Source organism: Chroicocephalus ridibundus, chromosome 7, assembly GCF_963924245.1.
Source record: "Chroicocephalus ridibundus chromosome 7, bChrRid1.1, whole genome shotgun sequence".
In the NCBI taxonomy this organism is placed as follows: domain Eukaryota; kingdom Metazoa; phylum Chordata; class Aves; order Charadriiformes; family Laridae; genus Chroicocephalus; species Chroicocephalus ridibundus.
Genome location: NC_086290.1, coordinates 7,810,571 through 7,835,310, shown reverse-complemented (window position 1 = coordinate 7,835,310; position 24,740 = coordinate 7,810,571). Strand labels below are relative to the sequence as shown.

At 37.4% G+C, this 24,740-nt stretch overlaps 1 protein-coding gene across 5 annotated transcripts in view; it reads right to left on the bottom strand.

The window, feature by feature from the left end:
- Positions 1-35: 35 nt before the first annotated feature.
- Positions 36-24,740, bottom strand: part of ZRANB3 (zinc finger RANBP2-type containing 3) — a 50,141-nt gene continuing 25,436 nt past the window's right edge. For 3 of the 5 annotated variants that reach the window (XM_063342595.1, XM_063342594.1, XM_063342596.1), the window contains 17 exons: positions 22,261-22,492; positions 21,326-21,411; positions 18,649-18,820; positions 18,115-18,243; positions 16,571-16,690; positions 15,740-15,859; positions 15,050-15,229; positions 13,422-13,574; positions 12,758-13,226; positions 11,569-11,772; positions 10,819-10,910; positions 8,934-9,035; positions 6,356-6,498; positions 4,728-4,871; positions 3,444-3,837; positions 2,098-2,229; positions 36-1,768 (listed from right to left, as the gene is read on the bottom strand). In XM_063342595.1, coding sequence (XP_063198665.1) covers positions 1,670-1,768; positions 2,098-2,229; positions 3,444-3,837; positions 4,728-4,871; positions 6,356-6,498; positions 8,934-9,035; positions 10,819-10,910; positions 11,569-11,772; positions 12,758-13,226; positions 13,422-13,574; positions 15,050-15,229; positions 15,740-15,859; positions 16,571-16,690; positions 18,115-18,243; positions 18,649-18,820; positions 21,326-21,411; positions 22,261-22,492 — 2,971 coding nt within the window. In that variant the 3' untranslated portion in view covers positions 36-1,669. Of the gene's footprint in view, positions 1,769-2,097; positions 2,230-3,443; positions 3,838-4,727; positions 5,750-6,355; positions 6,499-8,933; positions 9,036-10,818; positions 10,911-11,568; positions 11,773-12,757; positions 13,227-13,421; positions 13,575-15,049; positions 15,230-15,739; positions 15,860-16,570; positions 16,691-18,114; positions 18,244-18,648; positions 18,821-21,325; positions 21,412-22,260; positions 22,493-24,740 lie in introns of those variants that run through there. The other 2 variants (XM_063342598.1, XM_063342597.1) reach the window with 2 other exon arrangements.

Sequence of the window (24,740 nt, the reverse complement as noted above, 5' to 3'; positions counted from 1 at the left end):
GTCAAAACACTTTTTAAATGTCATCCTTGCATGGTTTGACCCAGGAAAAGCATCGTTTATGATTCTGACTACATAGATATAGAAAGTTAAGTTCTGTATCAGATAGCAGGGGCCCAGGTGTTACCCTAAAACTTCTTGGAGGGGCCAGGGGTGATAGTGCTTCCCTCAGATAAAGCTGTATCAAGTAGAAATACAATTTTCAGGATAAAGAAGCGTTAATTTTCTTCAGAGAAAATTTTGTGACAGAACTTGTTCTCCAGGCTGTTTGCATTTTACCTGAGGCAAATTCCTCTGATAAAAAAAGACTAACTTAGCTGCTGTTTAACTGCCTAGGTCCTTTAAAAGAAATAATTACTGAATAAGTAATCTTTAACTTAAGTATCTTCCCTGATACTCGTGGTTTCCTCCTCTCCTGACATGCTGTCTTCACAAAATTTATATTGAAGTGTGTCTTCTCGTAAAGGCTGTATAAACTTGCAAATCCCTCAGTTAGTTAAGAGCTGTTCTTAGGCTGAAGAGCTGATGCCTTTAATCACTTGGAGAAAGAACACAAACATCAAGTAAGACTTCTTCAGGCAGTTACCTAAAGATGTCTTTGCTGGAGAAGCCCAGTTAGTTTCATGCTATAGAAAATGGTGCATTCAGAACACTATCTTTCTTTAACTGAGAAAAAAGAACATTTTTAAGAGTTTTGCTCATTAAGGCAACCCAGAAAGCTTTACAGCTTATTTTAATTAGATTTACTTGAAATTGCAGTCATGTACTTTCACAACAAGATCTGTAGTGTAACAGCAGTTACTGCTGCCTTATGGCATTCAAGGGGTGGGGGAGAGACAGATAAAGCGTTAAAAAAAATCACCAGGAAAAAGAGAAATGTATTTATTTGAAGTAACCATAAAGAAAGCCACATAAACAGTCCAAAATATCCAGCATCTCTGTAATCTTATTAGGGGAATGTGACTCTAGCATGTCCCAGAAACTACCTTTGATGAGATAATTGGTGATATTTGTGGCTCCTTATCATGAATAAGTTTGTAATACAAGCTGGTTTAAGTTAAACCAGATTTCAACAGGTAATGTGGAATGCCAAAATCTTATGTCAGGCCCAGTGCCAACAGTCGGCCTTTCATGGCTGATCAGCGCGTTCCTGAGGCTGCTATTAGTGGTTTGTAGGTACAAGGCAGTTTTAGAAGCAACAAATCACTCATGCTGTTTTGTGATAATACATATCAGAACTTGTATTTTCTCCAGTAATTTTGGTATTTGAACAAAGAAAAGAATTTAAACTAAGATACCCTCTCAGTCCGTAATGTCCCCAGTACAATTGAACCCTGTAGGACCAACAGGAGTTTCAAGAGAACTTCCTCAAATTCTTGCAGGTATAACTTACGCTGTAACAGGAAAACAGGAATGCTTCAAAATTGCATTAAGGGTACACACAGAAATTTAGCTTTAAACCACAGGGTCATAAAAACATAACCATGATCAATACCTTGGGTGCACTCACCCAAGCCCCTCCGGCAATCAAGTGTTAAAAGTGATTTCTTGGTTTTAATTCTGTATAGTCTTCCCTCTACCAACAGCACGATACAAGGATTTATGTGCACGAGGAAGACTGTGTAACCATACCGGTTTCTGAGTTGCAATGTAACTGAATACACCTTGCATTTTACATCTTCACAAAAAATTTTGTGATATCACAGCCGTACTTCGTAGCTAAGGAGCGTCTCTTCATCTGGCTTCTTTCCTTGGCCTGTTTCGCAGTTCTCTGTGAAGGGAAAGACAGCTCTGTTCAGTAAGTGTTGTCACTTGGCAGCAGCGTGCTCGACGGAAAGTGTTAGCTGACAGTTAAACTTCCATCTAATTTTGCAGTAGACAACATAATAAAATGCAAATGTTTATTAAGGTGACATTTTCCCAATTCCTGAGGAAACTGTTGCATGGTTACAGTTCAATGCTACCTTTCACCTTCACAGTGTGGGATGGAGAGGCTGGGAGCAGAGGGCTGAGGAGGAACCCAATGACTGGCTTCTACTGCCCTACATCTACCAGCATGGCGTGGGAGAGGGCGAGGGTTTCTGGCTGCACCGTACTGACCTCCCTGTGGCAGAGCGTACACAGCGTTTGAAGGTTTTCCAGGGAGCACTGTCCTCCTCCACCGTAAACGGGCTTGATGTGGTCTACCTGCCAGAACTGGCCTTCTGCCGGGTTCGTTATGATTTCATTCAACTGCAGTAATGAAGGACACGACATTGGAAGCGTTAGATACTCCTTCTCAACTACATGTATGTTCTACTGTAAGAACGTGGAAATAATTCAGGGAGGTAGGTATTCATACTTTTCATCAAGAGAAAGAAAGTAAACATTAGTATTTTTCTTTTGTTATTCCCGCAGGACAAGCAAACTCCTGTAATTTTAGTTGGCCTATTTTCCCCCAGCTGCAGTGTGCTGAAGCGCACAGCAGTGGATCAAGGAAAGACAGAATGAAAAGTTTCAATATCATTTTATCAACATCAAGTGCTGATATTAAAAACATGCAACAGGTTGAAGAAGCGGACCCTGACTAGGGATTTGTCATTTAAGTTTTCGATCAAGACAGCGGGAATTGTAATAACGAGCATTGAGAAGCCTGAGGTGCTAAAGCCCCGTCTCAGCTTTCAAAAGGGAACTCAGACACAGTAGAGTTGTGTTGACTTTGCAGGCTGTAGGACACCCCCCTCTGCAAGACTTCTTTTCATCTCTGTCTTTTGAATGTGCACCACCTTGTTTTAAAAAGCTGCAAGCAACACAGCTCATCTCATGCACGCAACAAGTGATGGTAAATGACTGTCTTTTGCAAGTTTCAATGGGTGCCTGCAGAATTTATTTAAACAATTTAGAAGCAGTAACTTCTGAAGCAGAGTTTCATCTTTGCAGCAGAAAATAAAACGGTGGTTTAGTTTCTGAATAAAAATACCACTTTACATAGGAAATTTCTTCCTCTCTGCTCCATTGCCTCCACATCAGCAATCACGACCATGGGAGAACGGTGGTAGTTTGTAATGCATTTGAGGCGATGCTGAGAGGAGCTGTGACAACTGGCTTTTGTTAAGCTCCTACGTAACATTCTGCGAAGTCAGAATAACTTAGTACTGCTAGACTACATCCATTCTTAAATTGTTTCATAACCGTAAAGTTCATCAATAAAGTGCATTTCAGGTACAACCAGCTGCAATATTTACATCTCTGAGGAATCAAATTCTGATGCCTGTGCCTTTTGGAGGTGAAAAACGTGTTAGAAGACATTGGCATTTCTTTTGTTTGGTTGTTTGTGTTTTCTTATTCCGTTGGTGCTAGGTTAACCTTCCATCTTAAACCTGTAAGAAGAACATTTTGGATTTCTCTGAACTACGTGACAGGACTACGCAGATTAGCTGTTACCACTTCAAAACCAGTACTATTACCTGCCCCAGGGGGAGGTGAGACATCCAAGAATCCTCCAAAAGTTTCTTACGCTGACTCTTGGCCGCATCTCTGACGCTGAGATAAAGCTCCTGGGCGTTTTGATTACAAAACTGGCAAACGCCGCGTTCAATTTCAAACACTTTGGTCCTGAGGTAGCTCTGACTAGAGCGAATCGAGAAGTCCTCCTGGCAGGCGTGAGAGCAGAATCGTGTGTCCCAGGCATGGGCCTGGCAGCCTGGCTCCGGCTGAGCCGTTGGCTGTTGACAGCTGAGGCAGAGTGGGTTTCCTCGGCTGTCCAGGGCTTGCAAATAACCTTTGTACTGAGAGGAGCCTTCAGCATCCATCTGCTCCGGACAAAGAGCTGGTGGACCTTCTCCATTTTCTGAAAGCAACCTGTTTGCAGGGAACAAAGTACAGCTGTTAGTTAATAGAGGAGGCATTCAGCAAACAGTTCCGTAGGTTTTCATTTGGTTGGGTTTCGTTATTTTTTCTTAAGCACTGTGTATTTCTATTAGAGAAATTCTATGCTCTGAAATACCGATTTCAGTTGAAATATCTTGCTCAGGTTGATACCTGCACAGGGCAAATCATCTGCTTGGTTTACATTTCCATTTAAATGTAATTTCATAATACCACAGATTTTTCTTTTGCACACCCTACTACATTTACGCAGGTACACTGAATTATCAGCTGAAACAATGCTGCATTTATAAAGAAATGGTGTCTTCCAACAGGCACGCACACATACAAATGTAAAATGTTTCAGCCACACTTTAACAGAAGGAAAAAGTCCAAGAAAACATCCCTGTTTCTCTATGTGACTTCCAAAGCTACCTATCAAATTCCTACTCTAAACGAGGCGCACCTCCAGGCAGGATACACACTGTGTTTTACTAAAGTTTTTTTTTAAAAAAAATTCTGTCTACAATGTTCATGTTCTTTTCTCCCTTTTTCTAAATTTTGAGGCAGAATAGAAAATTTGGTGTCCCCAATTTGGTGCTGACCTCACAAGCAGGCCTGAGCTAGTGTTCTTTTTTTCTTTAACTGAATCACGTAACTATTTTCTTGTTTCATTTTAATTAGATTCAGTTAATTAGTAGTTATATCAGCAGACAACAGCTGTAATCTAAGTTGTCAGAAGAATAAACCATAGCTCTTTAGCACTACAGCAAGTTTCTTACCTAAACACTGTACTCCAGCAAGGTAAACACTCATAGCAAAAAATTTTGCTACCTTAGAAATGGAGAAACAGGTAAATCACCTTCTTGTACTAATAAACTTACTTTGTGGGATGACCTGATGGTTCAACAGAAGCATTTTCATTCTTCAGACAAACCCCACTTTCTTTCGAGATGAGGCGCACGCTGCCCCCGCTGCTGCTAGCTTTGCTAAGGGAGGCTGCTGCTACATCCTCCTTGGTCACATACCTGAAAGAATTCAAAATTCTGTCAATATCCTACAAAGGGAACAATCTCCCTCAAAGAATATAAAGAATATTCACTCTTGGCTGCAGCAAGATTGGTACGGCACCATCTCTTAAAATGTCCCTCGTTTTCCAGATGAGAAATGAATAAAGGTTGGGAAAACATACTTCACCATAATACGTCCTCATTACACACCTTTTTCTAAAACTAGATTCAGCTCTCACCGGCAAACAGATGGGTTGTTTGTGTAGCACAATAGGAAAATGAAAGCAATTTGATACTGCCTGACAGTGAAATCTAAAAGCTGTTTTGTTTCGGTTAGGTGAAGTCTCACTGATACTCCGGCTCCTACAGGAAGCTTTACAAGCTCTGAAGGACTCCGTGCTCCATTACTTGTGTTGGAACTCACTTCTTTATTTTAATGTAAAAACATACAAAACACCGCTGCTCTTAGAATGGCTTCACTCCGATCATCCTTCCAAAACCACTGGTCAGACCGCTTCTCATCAGCACACCTCTCTGTACCATGCCTATGCCAAACCCTATACGCTACCTTAGAAGACGGCTGGAGATTTACAGCAGATTTTCTAACCCACTTCACAGTTACACCTTTCCTACTTTTTATGCAATGAAACAATCCGGCAACAGGTCAAGAAACACTTACTACCTGCTGGTTCTCCTTATATTACTGGGATTACAAACTCTAGTTATTTACTTGAATTCTTACCTACAGTCAAAATAGAGTCGCCCTGGAGAATTTAACAGCAGGGACTGAGAGGAATAAAAAGGTTTTAGACAGTTTGCAGAGGCACCTCGGTGAGTTAACCTGTAACGCGTGAGAGGTTTTGTGGAGGGCAATGACAACTTGTAGCTGCAAACATCTGTGAGGGAAGACAGCGTATCAGAAAAAGGAAAGAAAGTGGGGAAAAAAGGTAAAATTAGATTTTAACAAGGATTAGACACTAGCCCTTTTCAGTGACACCCAGGAAGGAAAACAATAGTATTGAGAAATGTCATCCACAGAGAACAGAATTGCTTAAATAAAAACGAGTATCAGAAAGAGTTGGAGCAGGCTGTGAAATATGAATAAAGAATTATATCACTGATGGCACCTAATGACTTATTCCTGCTTCCAGGTGGGGAAAACAACAAGATTCTTTGACCTTACTTTTCTCTTTTGAGTCCCTGAGGGTCATGATTTTTCCTCAAAAAGTTCCAGATGTTTAAATATGCAGCGCAGCGAAGCCAGAGCAGCTGCTGAGTGCGGCAGGGTGCCGGACAGGGAAGCGGACACTTCCACTGCAACAGATTTACTGACGGGCGGTTTACCGATGTGCTTGGTTGCCTACGTCTGTCACAATGTGACAAGCAATCACCAAACAACCGGTCTACAGTCTCAGCATCATTCCGTTGAAAGTTACATTAAATATATCAAACTTCCTGCAGCAATTAGTAAGAGGAAGAAAAATTAGCAGCCACATACATACCTTTTTGTGCTGCTGACTGCTGACTGCTTTTTAGACAACTCCTCCGCAGTGTGAAGAGGACTGCAAAATACCTGACCACTTTTTCTGACAATCTTCTGTTTCATTGCTGTTAGACGACTCCATTCTTTCACAAACCTCAGTATCTGGTAGAAAACGCTATTACCAGCAGCGTGACATGAATTACACAGAACCATTTAATTACAGTGAAAGAGTGCTATGAATTAACACATTCAAAACTGGATGAAAAGAGCTGGTGTTATCACGGATAATCAATCAGAGTCATTTTTCGTACAAGCTGCATTCCCCCCCTCACCTGCTGATGAACTCTGACAGCTTTGGCATTGTCTAAAATACCGGTTTTGCTCCGATAGGTGTGTTGATCCAGAAGGTAGAAAATAAGGCCAGGAATGATCTTTACTAATCTAAGGTATTGCAACAGGAGAAGGGTTTCTTGATAAAGCCTCAGGTAAACCTTCCTTGTGTAAACGAGACTTTGCGGACGGGAAAAGCAGACACGCAAGAGAGTTTTCTTCTTACAGCGGCCATTCTCCTCTTGCACCAGGCCTCCCAGAGAAGGAAAGTTTGCTCTCGTTACTTGAATGGCATTTATAATTTGTTTAATAGACCACCTTTCTTCTTTCCTCTAACCTTCCGATGGATATGTGCTTAACACTGGATTGAGTGTTACAGCCCCAAATGTCAGCATGAAAGGCCAAGCTACAGGTAAATGGGAAGAGCTGTTCAATTCAACTAGGTATTTCTCACACAAGTCTTCCAATTTGTAAAATTTTAACAGAATCACTGACATACTTGCCTTGAGGTTGTAATATTCCTTTACAATAGCACAGTGCCATAAAAACATACATAATAAAAATTACTATAGTAAATTAGCAATTAATGACATGAGAAATCAGATCAACAAATTATCTTAACCACGCATCTGTTTTTATGGCAATACTGCCATCCTCTCTTCTGGGGCATTTCAGCACAGCACACCAAGATCCATGTCTAGGAAGTAGAGATATGCTTTACCATCAAAATATTGAAAGAACATTAGTTTCGAGCAGTTCAACCAGCTTCGGGAAGCCACAAAAAAACCAAACAACTTTTGAAGCTGCAAACCGACAGGACGGGTACGATTAATGGATTTTCTCAATAACTATAACCACAGAACAGCGAGGAAGTGAGGGAAAACCCCGTGATCCTACGTAGGAATTTAGAATTTATAATGTGGCTGCTCACTTTAGGATGTGCGTAGGGGAAAAAATATTTCATCCCATCCTCATCTCTACAACAGAAAATAAATGGGAGTAATAATATGACAACTGAAGAGTGTTGGGGTTTTTTTCCATTCCTCTTTTTCCACTCTTTTTCTCAGTGACTTGCAACTACCTACAGCAGTCAGTATCATGCTGTTTCTGAACATGGACTATGGGAAAAATAAACACATTGTGCAATATGGACTTAATCGTGACTTCAGCTTTATCCAGTAACAAACTTCCATACTTCAAGATTACGACACGGCAATGATTTTCTCCTTGGAGTATTTTTGCATGGCAAATGTAAAAGTGTCTCACTTCCTCAGAGTCAGAGCAGCAAGAAAGAAGTCAATGAAACATCAGGATATAATGGAAACAGAAATAAGAAGTTATTTCCCTGATTCTTTTTGGGAGCATTTACTAATATGGATCTTCTAATCTAGAGGAGAAGGCTGAGGGACAGGGACAGGATGTTGCATAAGGCAGTGCCACTCACTGCCCACAAACACGGGATTCTTAACTTGTCTTTTCGGTCTAGCAAATAGCTTTGAAATCCTTTGGCAACATCTGTGTTATCCACTTCAGCTGCTTCACAAAACTGTTGGCTGAATCACCAGGTATCTGTCTTACAAATCTAAGTTCCAGCCTTGCTGGACAACCTACCAAAAAGAATCAGCTTTGCTCCCACACGACAATCTGATTTTCCAAATCATATTTCTCTTTAAATGGAGAAAATAGTTAAGAAAACTATGTTAAGCAGGTAATATTGCACATCCAATTTAAATTATGGATTTCCTTACTTGAGTACTTGGTTTCATAGTGTTAATGTTCTCCTCAAACACCGCTATGGATGTGACCTTTATTACCGAATTAACCAGAGCGACGTGTCTCAGAGGACCTGTCCCTACACTGCTCTGAACGTTGTTAGAGGACCGAAGGAAGAAGTGAGAGTGGAGGCCTGCTCAGAACTGCAGCTCTGATACAACCTAGCACATTCTTATTCATCACGTGCCCCATTTAATTCATAACCTTTAAAATGCTATTTTATTGACTTATGAATGTTAGTTACTAATCCTGTAAATGAGAAATTAAATGATGCCTGGTTGATTCCATTTACCGAAATGTTAACAGGAGGCATGGTAATTTGCCAAAGTAACAGACTGCATAATTAATATTCACATCAACATTTACAAGATCTGCTTGTATTGATGAAACCTAGATCCCAAGGCCTGGAAGTCTTCTGCATTTATTAAAAAAAATAAAGTCAAAGCTCTCCATATTAAATACTATATTACTGGGCCAGTAGAATTTGTTCTTACCAATGAACGATTTTGTTTATGCTGGAAAGTTTCTGGTAAATCCTCCCAGTTATCCAGCTGTATGTCCAACGGGATGAAATTATGATTCAGTGGTTCACCATCCTAGACAAGCAAACAGTTTTGTTTACAGATGCAATGTAGCACAATCTAGAAAAAAGATTTATCACTTTAAAGTCAATTATCCTCCCTTCCTACTAAATTTAGTCCCTCAAGGTAAGATTTTTCCAGAAGCAAAGAATAAGCCCCAGATGTATAATAATAGCACAGACACAAGAAATATGATTCACATTAATATATCCAAAAGTAAACGGGGTGAAAATTTTAACTTTGAATATATCTGAATTTTTTTCTTTGCAAGTAGTTCAGACGCACAAACTGCCTTAAACTAAGAAACTGAAATTAGAATCCTCTTGACTGAATTCCCAAGGGAAATGAATGATTGTAGACTGGAGAATGTCACTTCATTACAATTTAAAATCAGAATCTTCGATAGAGCATTGTTTATTATACTTAACATTTTTTTTTTTTAATGTCTGAACAAGTTCTCTTCCAATTAATTTTTAAGAAACAAGTTGTCCCAGTGGGTACATATGACCCAGGAACTTACTGACGATTTGCAAGCATTCTAGAGAAGGAATCAAAGCAGAATTCCCCAGTGTCTCATGGCTCAGCAGAACGATTTTGTGCAGTATCTGGCATAATGAAACTCTAATCCAAGCCACAACCAACCCAGACCAACATGCAGTTGTCCAAATACCATCCAAAATGCATCTTTGTCTATGAATAAAACGCATGAAGCTAGGAAGCAGTGTACATTTTAAGTATATTAAACAAGTTTTCAGATCCAAGAGGACACTCTTTTTAACTTTTTCCCAGCTGTATGGATTAGCCTAATAAAATGTATTATCTCAAAGACTTGCCCTCGGCTATCTGTGATGCTTTGCAGTTGCACCTGAATACACTGACTCTTGCAGTAGCTTTAAAGAAATCTTCTCAGTGAACTTTTCTGTCCCATAAAAGAAGGGATTGGAAAGTCCTGATGCCCCCTTGAAATATGACCTGGAAAATTACCAACTGCTTGTTTGAAAATGTGGCGACAATATTTTATTTACTTAGTTAGTCTGCCAGGATTCACTGTCATTTTTACTTTTATTTTGAATATTCTTCTATCAAAAATATTTTGTGATAAGACATTATAATAAAAAAAGGAATTTTAAACAATTATCACTTGCATTTCTAACAGAAGATCTGAGCATACGTCGAATGTATTAGCCCCATGTGGTAAGCTAACAGAAGTGTCAGAAGTTATGTATCTAGGAAATTATTACTTAATTCTGTTGGAGTGGGAGACGGACCTGGAGTAACGATGGAGTCTCGATATGAGTATGATCGTTCTCCCTTTATTCCAGTTTTCACAGAGTATATATAGACAGGCGATAAGAGCACGCGCTAGCGGCAGCTATAGGATTGGCTTACGGTCTCTGTTCACGCGCTGTCCATGCAGTTCATTCACAGATCAGATTGGTTACAAGAATTCACATAGTAAATTGCTTAGTCATTAGCACAACATGTTTTCTACCTTCTCAGTTCCCGTTTTTCCCATGTACTAATTCCATCTTCTACCACCTGTTTTGCTCTTAATCTAATCTCTCATAGCAGGGAGGCTGGCTCACGTGACCATTTTCTCTCAGACACATTCCTACATAATTCCACTGAAAAGAACAACTAGAATGATAAATGACCTAATTTTTGTACCTTTTAGCTAATGCAAAAATACCGGTCTTTATATAAAAAGTATAAAAAATGAAAGTATACATACACATTTCATAGGACATTTTACTTCGTAATTTTAAAATGATAACAAACGTGGATATTTCAGGTTTACCTTTGTATAGAGGTGAATTCTATCAGTATTCCTGCTTGCACAAAACATAAGCCCATCATATATTGGAAACGCGTCTGATTTATCTGTATCTCCTACCAAGAAAAAAAATGTTGACATTAAGAAGTTTTTTCCTTCATTCATTTAATTCAGTCTACTCGGATACTCAGATGTTAAAAATAATACACGCGTTTTTAAGAAGTTATTTCTGCAATTTCCCAATTTGGTGTACATGCAAACACATTTTTGTATGAACACTGTAAATCTTTCTTTCAGCAAGGAACAAAACCAAGGGGAATATATACACCGCAGGAGGATTCTGTATCTAATCCCAGAACAACATCATGAGCTACACAACTCACGCAGCAAGCTGGCAAGATAGTTGTGTAATTTATTTTTCTGTTTCTCCTGAATTACCTATCATCCGTTTTGCCTGTGGCTGTCCTAAACACAAGTAAATGTTATCACAAGTTTCAATAAAACAATGCAGGTTCACAGTTGCTAGACTGACATAGTTCTTAAGTCAGCCAAAAACTCTGTCTTGCTTCAGGAGTTGTACGGAAAGGCTGGGTTTATTCATCATCAAAACTCAATAAACTTCCCAGGCTAAACCAAAAAAGTCATGTGCCGGTGTACGTACTTCTATCTTTCAAATGTTTAGGTTTTTATTTAAAAATTATTTTTCATGCCAGAGGCATTTAATACTGTTTCGCAAAGGGATATAATCTTTCTTTCATAGCAGTCCCACTTTACCTTCTCCACACATTTTTTCATTTTCTTCATTTTCAATTTCAATAGTTTCCTGTTCGCTGATTTCAACAGATTGTTGGGTCACCACTTCCCCAAAATCTTCACTTCTGTCTTCAGCATTGCGCTGTGCTCTCTCTTCATTTCTCCTGGAGTCCTTTGACACATCTTCCTCAGTCTGCTTCATGGGAGCGTCACAGTTTCTCTCAACTATAGAAGAAGAAACAAGAAAAGCAATTATTTATGCTACCTGTACAAACAGGTACCTAATCAATACACATCTGAAGACAAGACTATGTAAAGAAATTGCATTTTATTCTCTTAATATTATTATGGCACAACCTGTTAGGAAACTAGAGCTAACATTAATATTAGGAGAATAAACACATGGAACAATGTTTTGCGTTTATGGAATTCCATGCACGCAGCATAATGTCAAAATATATGCAATAAATAATGCAGTTAGTAATTCTATAGTATATACACTTATTGTATACCATAAACACACAAAGCAGTTTTCCAGGTACTGTGAAACTGAGAAGTTGTCCTTACTTGAACAAGCACAGACTTAAATAAAATAAAATAAAACAAAAAAAGAAAGAAAAAGAACCTTACTCCTTCCTTTGCCATTGAAATAGCAAATATAGGGACAGTTTTAAAAAATGGTTTATTAAGTTTGCAGATAGATTAATTAAAAAAAATATGCAGATAGATAAATAAATTTAATAAAAAATATCTGTTGGAGCACAAAATGCTGTATTTTCCAGGTAATGTCTCTCATGACAAATATACAATGCTCAAGTTAACAAGACATCTATTCCATATCATTTAGTTTTGAGAGGCAGAGAAAAAGTTTGCCTTTTAATTAATTCAGAATAATGATAAACCTCAAGGAAAAGGAGAGCTACTTTTGCTGCAAAGAAAACGGAGCATATATTCTTCCTCACTGGATTTATATCCTGTTATCATTTATCTGAATTTTCCATCTGTTTCAAATTAGAATCATGTAAAAGATCCTTGGGGAAAGCAAAATTAAGAAGGCTCACTTAACGGGTTTCTGTTCATGTAAAGACACCATTCTTCCTATTTTGTCTGGATTTGTGCGTATTCATATATTCAAAAATACTGTATTTTCTAAAACTAATCACAACCGAAACGAAAAGGCGTGTTTTTCCCTGCAGCACACATTACTTACCATTCCTGCTTTGAGGGCAATTGCACATTTCACAGTACGGGAGCAATTCATTATTACTGTAAGTGCAAACACTGCAGTGCCAAACTTTATTTAAAGCTGTACTTTTGCTTGAAGTATTTAAGCCACAAGGAAGGACTTCATTGTTTTTTTCTGAAAACAAAGGCGGCTTTTTTCCAGTCAAAGATTTTTTCTTTCTCTTACTGGAGCTGACTGGAGTCGATCCACTTACGCTTCTTGCTCTTTTAGCTTCGCGTTCACAGGTGCTTTCATGACAAATTGCATCCACATCACTTATGCTTGTGGAATCCAGGTTTTCATTGCTCTTCTCTGCATCCTCTTCTTTTGTGACTTCTGAAGATTCTGAGTCATTATGTAGTGATTCATTACCAGAAAATGTTTTGCGTTTCTTCTCAGTGGAGGATTTTGGGGAAAAAAAAGAACGTATGTCACGCTGTCTTTCCTTTTCAAACTAGGAAAGAGCAAAGAAACACATAAACTCCACTTATAATTACTGCATAAGAAGCTGTTAAAATTATGATTTTTCTCCATTAGTATTGCTCTCTAATACAAGAAACTATTTTTAGTTTAGAGATGGTATAGAGTGAACAACTGTTGTGTGTTTTTTTAAAAGAAAGAAAAAAGAAAAATAAGTTTTGAGTCTTACATGTGTAAACAAAAGTTCATTTTCGGAATCCTCTAGACTTTCACTGGGGGCCCAGGTCTCAGCAAAATTCAAAAAATCCCATTTCTCCTTATCACCTTCTTCGGCCTGCATTTTCTCTTTCTTGCCATTCAAGGTGCTGCCTGTGACTTTGGCCTGCAGAAAGAAGACTTACATAACGTTCCCAAGCAATTCACATGTTGGAATAAATTTATTTACCTATATTAACCCCATTTGCTTCCCTTGCAAACTTAATTCAGCATTTGCAAAGTAAGAGACTCTGTAGTAACTCAAAATAACTTCCGTGATTAAAACTACTTCTCTTCCAGCATCCATTTCTGCAAGAATAACAATAAGTAGTGTATTTAACCCACTATGACTTGTGAAAAGGCGTATACAAAATGTCAGTATTTATTGACGTTAAAAGAGGATGTATACATTGTGTACATCTCTTACGTTTTACTTGGCACATGGAGACAAATAAAGGCAGAAGGAATTGAAAGAAGCAGTTTAGTGACAGAACTTGTAAGGTAAATTGTTGGTCAATTACTGAGAGCATCTGTGCCATGTTTAAGGAGACTCCTAATGTACTGGACTGAGATTTTTTTCAGAGGTACCTACAGGAATTAGAAGACAGAATTTCATTCCCCAACTGAATGTCAAATACAGTTTGCAGTACTCAGATTCTTTAAGCTGTGATTACTTTTCAGCAGAAGAGGAATACATTGGCAAAAATATCGTCATGAGTTCTGAATAAAGTAACTCTACAGACACAAAAAATTGCACCACTACAACACAGGGGTAGTCAAATGCAGGAATAACAACCATAAGTTGTCATTTGCATCAAAATAAACCCTGTGTAACCACAATCTCAAATGATTTTGACAAGCAGAGTTTAAAAGGCAGTGCTTTCTATGTTGACACTTCTGGAAATGTCAGAAAACAAGAGCTGACAGAACACTAACACACCTCAGTTATCAAAACAAGACACTAATGAATGGTATCAAAGGCTACAAAAAGGTCACAAAAGCAAAACAGCCAAATTATTTTTCTTAGTCCTGTGAACTCCCAAAGATCTTCCAAGTAAGGAAAGAAAGCAGAACAGAACTACTCTTCCTAACATGAGCTGGGTAATACCTGAGGAAAATGGCAACAGAAGGTAAGATTACTGTAATCTTGGATCTACTGAAGAAGAATTATCTGAGAATGCTTCTGCCTCTAAGAAGTGAAATTTATTTAAGGTACAACATTCATCCAATTAAAAAAAACCACAAAACCAAAACCCCACAACAAACTCTAGCTGTTATGAGTGAGCAGAAAACCTAAAAATTGTAAATTGAACAACCAGAGCAATAAAAACCTAGGAGGAAGATAAACCAATGATCTCCCGTAGAAGTGAATCATCCCATTCATCTCAGGAAAGAGTTATCTTATTTATCTTTGCATCTTAAACGGAGAGCAAAAAGCTAGAAAAGACTAATTCGGAACAAACACGGGCATTTTGATGATTAGCAATTCTAGGTGTATCAATTTGTCTTATAGTAGGACACTGTCCTAGGTGAACAAGAACGTTATTTGGCACATGCCCTTAAGTGCTATCTTAACCACAGCGAGTTCTATTCCACACCTACCTTGCGATTCAGCATTGCCCACATAAGAGTATCCATTGTTCCTTTTGCAATAAGGAAGTGAATATTCACAGAACTGCACTGCCCAATTCGGTGTGCTCTGTCTTCTGCTTGCTTAATATGGCCTGGATCCCAGTATAACTCAGCAAACACAACGTGAGTAGCAGCAGTGAAAGTTAAACCCTAAGCAAAATAAGTAGGTGCATTTTAGAAAAAAAGATTCCACACGCAAACAACCGAATATCTGAAGTAAAACAAAGCTAAATGTTGTACAGAACATTTTTATACGGAAATAAGAGGGACCACCTGGACAGCAGATGAGCCAATTACACTGATTTCCTCCTTGGGTCTCAGATTTAATAAGGTTCAGAAAATACTTCAATATTGTGCAAGGACTGCATACTGCTTTTCATTATGCAAGTGACGCTTATTTCTTATTAATCGTGCACTTTTAGAGAAACTGAGGTTTTACTAATTATTCAAGAACGAGATGCTGCTGCTTATCTTTATTTTACTTGAGTAATTTCAATAGAGGCTTAAAACAGTTAACATGATTAATGCAAAAAATGAATACATGAGTCTATAAAAGATATATTGCATGAACTGCCTTCAGTAAACCATTGTAGTCACCAATGACTTTAGTATCTATATTCTTCAAGTTTCTTATTGCACATATTTTCGTTTTTGTCCTACCTGACCAGCTGCCTGAATACTCAAAATAGCAACCCGGGTATCAGGATCCTTCTGAAACTGATTAACAAGATGTATTCTTTCTGAGGAAGGAACACTTCCATCTATTCGTATGTAGCGAACCTATAACATATCATAATAGAGACAAAAATGAAATTACCCGTGTCCATTTTTCAACCCAATCACCCTCTGTCCCCCAATAAAATTCCATTTCCTGTCATAGGGATAGGGATGCATCAGTACTCTTTGGCCTTTGATTTACAATTAAGCCTCTTTACCTAGAGAAGTGCAGACTTAGTATTCCCTGTTTACAAAAGCAGAAGACAGAAGACGGGAACTTAAAATGGAATATTCCGGAGAAGAATCTGTAATTTCCTCAATATGATTTACTAAAATTCCAAGCTAATAATAACAATATTAAATAACAAAGTCAGCCACCATTCCCTAGCAATGGTTGAGAGTCCATGATCAAAATAGTAACTAGAGTTGTTAGCAAGCATTTTTACTGATTTCAATTAAACGTTCACATAGGATGAGAGTGTTCTGTAAAAAACAGGAAGGAGGCAGAACCACTTCAGTGGAAAAACTCGGAAAACAACTGCCTGCAACACTGATGCAATAATAACGTATCATACTAGATATGAGTGTTCATCCCCAAATACAAAACATTCCCTCAAAACCACACAATCCCTTTAATCCAGTGGCACTGATCCATATATACTTAAAATTCATAAATTCCTGTACAGACAGGTAGTCCTACTGAACTCAAAGACAGCTCATACATATTGGTAAAGTCTGAAGTTCAGTTTGTGTGCATGTTTGTTAAATCATTACCTTATTTTCTATCACTGCCTCTGTACAGGCTTGAAGCATGCTTAAGTGGTGAGCAAAAACTAGAAACTTCAATTTGTCATTTTCAAGCATCATTTTGATATAGTCCTTTACTGCTCCTGCCTGGAATAAGAGAGTGCATTTTCATTAATTAGACGTACAAAATTACCAAAAAGACAGTCTTTATTTTAACGTCTTTTGATTTCTTGTAATAAGAAATGATAAATGCCCACACTTCTTCTTATCCATTTAAGACTTTATCAAACATGTTTAAGTATAAAATTATTCAAATAATTTTTATTTAAAAAAACCTTATGTCTTTGTGAAACTCATTTCATTCCTTCAGAGAAAAAAAACCCTTTATCCTCAAAAGATCACATAATTACATAGCACTTCTTTCAGATTAAGATATAGGTAAACTCCCTTTTAGTTACAACATTATTATTTGATATTTTAAGCCATATTTGAAAAAAAAACAACAAAGCCAACAAACCAAAACCCCAACTGATTTCTGCCCAAACATATTTCAAACAGACAATGTATTGTGTAATCAGAACTTCTGTATCTGCACCCAGAATAATTTTGATACTTTCATGATACCATAATCATAAAAGATTGCTCTATTTAAATATTCATAGAATTCTTTTGTGTCAAATATAAATTCCAATACCTTTTACAAAAACTATTAAAGTAACGCTGACACTTAATAATAAAATTTATCAGTGATCAATGGTTAATGCAATACCCACTGCATAAGCCTCGGATTTCTTTTTTCTCTCTTTTTTGTTTTTCAACTTCCTCTTTGAAAATGGATTAGCAGAGGGTAGGAGAGAGACTAGAAAAGCAGGGAAGAAATAGCAACAGAACCACAGTGATATTTTTAAGATAGGGAGAGAAAAATTTGAAGGAGCTGGTCAGATTCTCAATTCTTACTGCTCCAGCAGCCTACAGAATTTTTTCTTTTTTTTCCTTCTCTAAAAATAGGTTAGCTTAATGAAACCTGATAACTGGGTAAAAAGTTGGCATGTAAAGGATTTTGGTTATTAACTTGTTTTTCCTCACATCTCAAGCTACAGTACTATAGTAGGAAAATACAGAACAGGGATAACATTTGATAAAACAGAAAAAGCCCAGCTAGAGGGGATTTTTCTTCCACATTTATCCATGGGGAGAACTGGTACTGCCAGAATGCAGCCTGCGTGAGGGCTGCAGCAGCTGCTGACACAGAGGAACATCCCTGAAGTACCCACCTGCGGTACATCCCTAAGTCTGTGACACATGTTTAGAGCTGTTGGGAGACAATGTCTGGACAGTCTCAGCCAGCTTGGTGGGTATCTAATCAGTAAGAGTTTTAACACTTAGCTCAGGTCATTATAATGGGGTTCAGCCTATTCCATAAAAATACAGGGAAAAAGAGTGCTTCTCCATGTCATGATTATAAAACAAACCAACCAACCTCATCTAGCATTCAGGCCAATACAACTGATTTTATTGAATTAAAATCACACTGGGTATTTTAAATATATTAAGAAGATTTCCACGCTTACCTTAGCAATGGCTGTTTCTTTATACATGCGTGTGATTAGATTCATGACTTGAGAAAAATGGCTTTCAGTGGCATCTGAATTCAGATTTCTCATTAATTTCTCCCACTCTGCAAAAGTGGTATTCAAATTCTAATTGGCAGAAGAAATCAGTAGTTAGATATATAGTACAAAGCATGTTCTACCTCAACACGTACATTTCAAGCATGAAATCTTTAGGAACTGAATGTTTTTGAGAACTCAACCAAATTTGTCTAAAAATAATTGTAGGATTCAAAATCTAATGGAAAAGGAAAGAGAAAGGAAGATGATCATACTAAAAATCAGAGCAAATTTTACCATCACCTGATACCAAAAAATTGCCATGTTCATGTTCTTCATGTTATATTTTAAAAAGAATAACAGAGATGCTATGCTATATATTCACACATTCTGTGTAACTACATATAATACACATGCATACATATAAACGCATATGAATACACAGATATTACTATTCGCTAATAAATGTGTTTTTAGCAGAGGTGGAAAATGTACCTTAGCTGCAGCTTGTGGGAGGTCAAATGGAATACGTTGCCTAACTTTTGGAGGCAACTGAGTTAGAACATCATTCTTCAGTCTTCTGATCATTATTTCACTTAAAAGTTGATGCAATTCTTCTAAATTTGAAGCTCCTCTACAGTCCCAATGAGTTCTTTTACCAAAAAACCTGAAAATGAAAAATCAACACTGAGGGTAAAAAGTAGCTCTTCCAAATTCAATAGAAACCTTCAGTACATAATTAATTTTAAAACACAGTTCGATATGAAGGTGTGCTGGCTAGCAATACTCAGTGTTCCTGTTTACGCCAGAGAGGTGATTGCTTTCTGTCTGACTCTTTCCGACACTAAAGGGAGAGCTGTTTTAACTTTCCAGCAGACACCGCTGCCTGCAGACACATACAGTCCTCCGCCTCATCCCAACTACACTTCCCTTGCTACAGAGAGTATCATCCAGGTATCATTTGAGAACTCGTATCAATGGACTAATGAGAAGACTATATCACCATGAAAATGCCCTTTATTATACTATAGATGGGAGCGACTGATAGAGATACTATCAGGAAAGTTGCAGATATCATTGATATTCCTTTGTTTCCACCCCCCAAGAATTCTCTCCTATTTACAGTCAGAGACAGGATTTAAAACTAAAGGTAACAGCTTTAAATGTAATACTATTTAATGAGCAATGTTAAATAGAGGAAGTAGGTTTAAGGTTAAAAAGGTGAACGTTGAAAAGAAAGAATTTATTAACTTGGTCTTCCTTGTTCTTTCTTTGCTTTGTTGTTTTTAAGGAAGTCTTGCGGCAGGAACAGCAGCTTTCCTCTGTCAACATTGCCAAAAGATAAAATAACGAGCATGACAGATTTTGTTGCCTTTGGAGAAAAGCCCAGGCAGCATTTTCCAAGGCCAGGAAAATACATTGCAAGCATGTAATTTTACTGATAATTTTTTTTTAATTATTATTATTATCATTTAGAGAATTTTAAGCCTTACGGAGCTTATCAACAGTGGTTTAGTTGGCTGCCTATAATTCTTCGGGAAAGGGGCTGAGGGATTCGCTTCTACGCTGGTGAAGTATTGGCATAACACACTCAGAACACTGCAAGGACGGAAAATAGCAAGATCTTTTGCTCATATCCCTTCTTTGGTCTATTTATATGGGTGTCCTTAGAAAGGCTTCCTCCCTCCAGCTTCAGCATTGGGGATATAAAAGAAATGGTAGGCAAAACCTCACAGAAATACTTTGGCCCTCATCTTTAGAAACAGGTGTCTATGAATACCTAAGTAAAAAAAAAAACCTACAACATTTTCACAGAAAGTGCTGCATAAAATAATCCTATCAAGTTTATTACCACAGGATGTTTTGTTTCAGCCAAGTCATGAAGATAAAGTTATTTATTGAAAGCTTGCCAAACCCTAAACTTGATTTTTATTACATTTATGGTATTCCAAAAATAAGATAATCATCTATGATTGAGTAGCTAACCATGCTGTACCCACGCACACTTGTGGTGTGAAAATTACAGATGCATTCAGTCAAAACACCGTGGAAAAAATAGCATTTCTCTGTCTGAAAATTAGACAGCACTCTTCCATGTTATTTGAAGTTAAATGTTGATAAAATGCATACATGGAGGGGGAAAACCAAGTTATCTGAAAATGCAACCATGTAATTATTACTGTAAAAATTAAATCTAAATGCTTGCCAATTTAGCTGACAAAAACTATTATTTTGAATATATGCAAAGTTGTAGAGATGAAATCTTTTAGCTAAGAAATTTCTCAAAGGTTCTTCCTGGCTCATAATTTCTTTCATTCCAGACTGTAACATAGATTCGCATGTGTAAAAGTAAGAGGTTTACATCAGAGCTTCTTCTGTCTCCTCTATTTTAGAACGCAGCTAGAGAAACCGCTCATTAAACTAAAGCTGAGGGAAGCAAGTCAAGAGAGAAATGAATCGCCCTGAAGTTAATAACTTTAAGCACGTGAAACACAAAAATCCACAAAAGATGCGAAGGATAAATATGGGTTAAAATTCATTAGGCACATATTTGGAAAAATGTGTAATAAGCAATGTTACCTGGCAAATTGGAGGCAAGGTGGTGGACAAGAACTCACAATGCCTATATTTGAACCCTCAAACAGAATCACAAACACACTACTGTGCTATTGGAAGTTTTATACCTTTACTTTTACTCAGTCAATCTGTAAAATATAGAGACAAGTATTGGTCTTTTTTTCCACCCAAGTATGGTGAGATAGCAAACACTCTCATAATAGAGAGATGTAAATCGTTACATGATATGAGCATCAGATTGTGAGTCAGAAACTCCTAAGTTTCAGCTGCAGCTGAAACTCCAGCTCTGAAGGTAAAACCTATACACTTCATACTGATGACAGTAAATTTGTAAATCATTTTACTTAACAGAATGCTGGTGCTTAAACTTTATTTCAAACTTCAATAGCTTCCAATTTTGTCCCCAGATAAAGTCTCCTGACCATTTAATCCTTTTCCCGATCCTCTCTGATGGAGGAGACTGTATCTGAATGTGAGTTTCTAAGCAAGATGGTATGACACAGCAATAGAGGTACTACTTACTGATTCTCTTACTTCACATGACAAGAAAATCAAAGACACTCATAAGAAAATACACGAGCAAGTACAGCAATACCTGACACGAGCATTGCAGTATTTTTTGGCATATTGACTCCAAGTTCCAAATCTTCTTGGAAACAGTGCTTCAATCTGCATGAAAAGCTGTATAAGAAAAAAACAACAGTGAAAAACTGCCTGCAAATGTAAGACTATTCAGAAATAATTATTACATGATTATTATGTTAAGTTTCCATTCAACAGTTGCACAAAAAAATACACAGCTTGACACACATGTAAAAGATATTCCATAGGAATATGTTTGTGTTTTGAGACAGGAACAGCTGTAGGAAGCCCTCAAAGAACACAGCACCCCAAACGCCATTAACACAGTGCTGCATACAAATTAGCTCTTACGTTCCATTTAGTTCTACATTTGGTAAATAAAGGCAATTTTCTTGGGTTCAGTATAAAATCCATGTGGTTTTGCTTTCCTCTCTACTCCTCCCCAATTCCATAATTTGAACTTCCTTCAAAGGAAAATTTGTCCGTCTGGACTGCAACAAGCCCAGGATATATTTTTTCCACTTACGCCATACAAGTGAACATGTGGAACATCCAAAAGAGGATGCAGAAGTTTTAATACAAGTTCTTGTACCAAGGACTCTCCTATCCAGTAGAAACAAATAGTTCTCTACTTAGGCTCTCTATTTTCTGTTTCACCCAAGAGTCAGTCTGTTAAGTGCGAGACTTATTTCTTACAAGGAGCACTGTCTTAAGTCACCCGTGCATGAGCTTGAAACAAGTTTGTAAACATCAATATAATCAACTCAAACTAAAAGACATTGTTTTCATTGTTTTAGATTCTTATACTTGTGCTTCCTAATGCAGCTAGCACACCGTTTGATGTCATAAAGCATATAATTGTATGTATTCAAGAAATCTACAAAATTGTTCATTTATTACTGATACCATCCTTTAAAAAAAGAAACCAAAACAAAATATGTCAAATACCTCTTCAGGTCTTCCTAGAGCAGGAGTTCCAGTAAGAAGGATAGCTCTAAGAGCTTTCTGCACAATCGGCAACAAAATCTTGCTGCGGGTGGCATTTCTGGATTTCATATAGTGTGACTCATCAATCACAACTACCTTAAAGTTCTGCCCGTACAAAGTGTCTACTAAAGTCTGCGCATCAGAAGTTAACAGGCCATATCCCAGAATCGTTACTTTGCTGGTTGATATTCTCCTAAAAGAGAAAATTCAGAAGTTTTCTTAGTAAAATTTCATTGTAGGAATATTAATATAGCAAAGGAATTATATCAAACTAATTTTTTTCAAGAAGGTATGTATGACACCTTTTGGATTGATTAATTAGTGGGCTGTCAGGCTAACAATAACAGCTTTTGGTGTTTAAAACATGCTAGCATCTCACACTTACAAATCACACACATTGCGTAACCATTTTCAGAAGGCATACATCGCATTTAAAAGGAAGGTCATCTATCCGGTTGCATTGCTTCAACTTGTGCTCCTTTCCAGGCATATCGCATGGGACAAATCCACTTTCTGGATAACAATTTACACACACAGGTCAGGTCATTGTGAGCACACTTTGTAAACACCACCCAAACACCTGAAGTAATAATGTCTCTATGCAAGCGACCTACTGCTCTGTGTACAAAGAGTCACCTTATCAGCAGCTTAAGACGACTAACTAGACTGTCTCTGAGTATTTGGGTACTGTAAAAGTATAGTCTGGGCTGAACCTCACCACCTGAAAAAAGCCACATTCTTATCAGAGCCATATATCCAGCTTTTTTGCTCCAACAGCATATGAAAAAAACAACAAACTGGAAGCTGGGAATCAACAAGGCACAAGATGAAAAATTAGTATTTAGATGAAAAGGAACTTCTTACAATACATTTAGAGACATATACAGGCCCAAGGCTTGAATGTATTTTAAAATCACTAGAGAGCACTGTGGCCCTTCAGGAGCCTTTAAGCAGCACAGGAACTCTTAAAAGTCGTTAGACAAACAAGTCACCAGAATGAGAGTCATAGCTGGTCTACCCATCTGTCAGACACTACCACTCTGCTGGCATGAATTTTATTTGTTCTCCAGTAGCAACATCAAAAAAAAATCACTAAGTTGAAGCTTCCTTTGGTATTTAAGAGGGAGAAAGTATGTGCACATTCCTGTTTCTGGATATGGAGGGAGCGGCAATGGTGAGAGCACTGGTACTGTGGTCAGTGCCCTACAGACTCTGGCTGGTACTGTACAGGTAAACGTAGCAACCAGGAAAACAAGAATTTCCCCTACCCCTTTGTGAAGGGTGTATAAAAAAAAATACCAATAAAATTATTTATTCTTAGTGGAACCAAATTATTCAAAAAACATCCAATTTCAAATTTAGTTAGAAATTATAAAAACCTAAATCGATGCCTAAGTATATTTTAATCTGTTTAAATTAAGAAGTTAAATAACATTCAAGCAGCAAATTGGATTGCTGAAGTTTTGAAGAAAAGCAAAGTATTGAACTTAGAGAAATCAAAGCTGAACATATGGAAGCAGAATTTAACAAAATGCTAAACCAAGTTTGGCAGCTGTACTTTTGCATTTACATTTTCTTGCAAATGCATAAAACACTTCTTAATGTTAAAATATTAATTAGTTCAACAGCTACCTCACTTATAGCTAGGAAGCTTCCTGGGAGTTAAACAAGCAGAAAACCAAGTTTTCTTCTTCTCTTGTTGTTGAATAAAGCAAATGATAATGGTTAAGGTCTACTCCTTTAAAAAATGTTGAAAGATAAAATGAACAGAATTCTGTTTGCCATTTATTTTTGCCATCATTTCCCTCTTTCCTCATTTCTCCTTTCTGCATTCAGCACTATAAACATTAAGTTTGCAGGCATTTTAGCTAAATAACGCAAAAAAGAAAAAAGGCTCATTGGATCCTTATTTTAGTTCCCATATTCCTATGATAAAGTTAAATTTTGACTATCAGTAGCAACTACCCCTTGATTAAGTTTTTAAGATACGTTTTCAGTTGGATTTATCTGGTTACCACAAGGAAGGTTCCAAGCTACTGCCTCATCTGCACATCTTGGCGCTCAAGTCACTTTCTGATACTCCCCAGACTACATGAAGATCAGCCTTCCTTATCCAGAAGTTTTAGAACAACATCTAGACATTACTATGAAATCAACTAAGTAATTTGTAGTAAAGCATACTAAATATCCTTGTAATTCGGTGTAATAGGAGAGTTATTCTAATAACACCCAAGACTTCTAGTCTCTCTCTGATGAATTCAGGCTATTAAGTCTAAAGATAGAACGCTTAGGTCACGATGACCTTTTCAGTTATTTAGAGAATACTTAATCTAACTTACAAATTTTCTCAGTGCGCTAAATAGAATTTTAACAGTAATTACATCCTTATTTTGTAATGCATACCAGAAGTTTTCCAAAACTGCGTTCAACATGTTTTACAG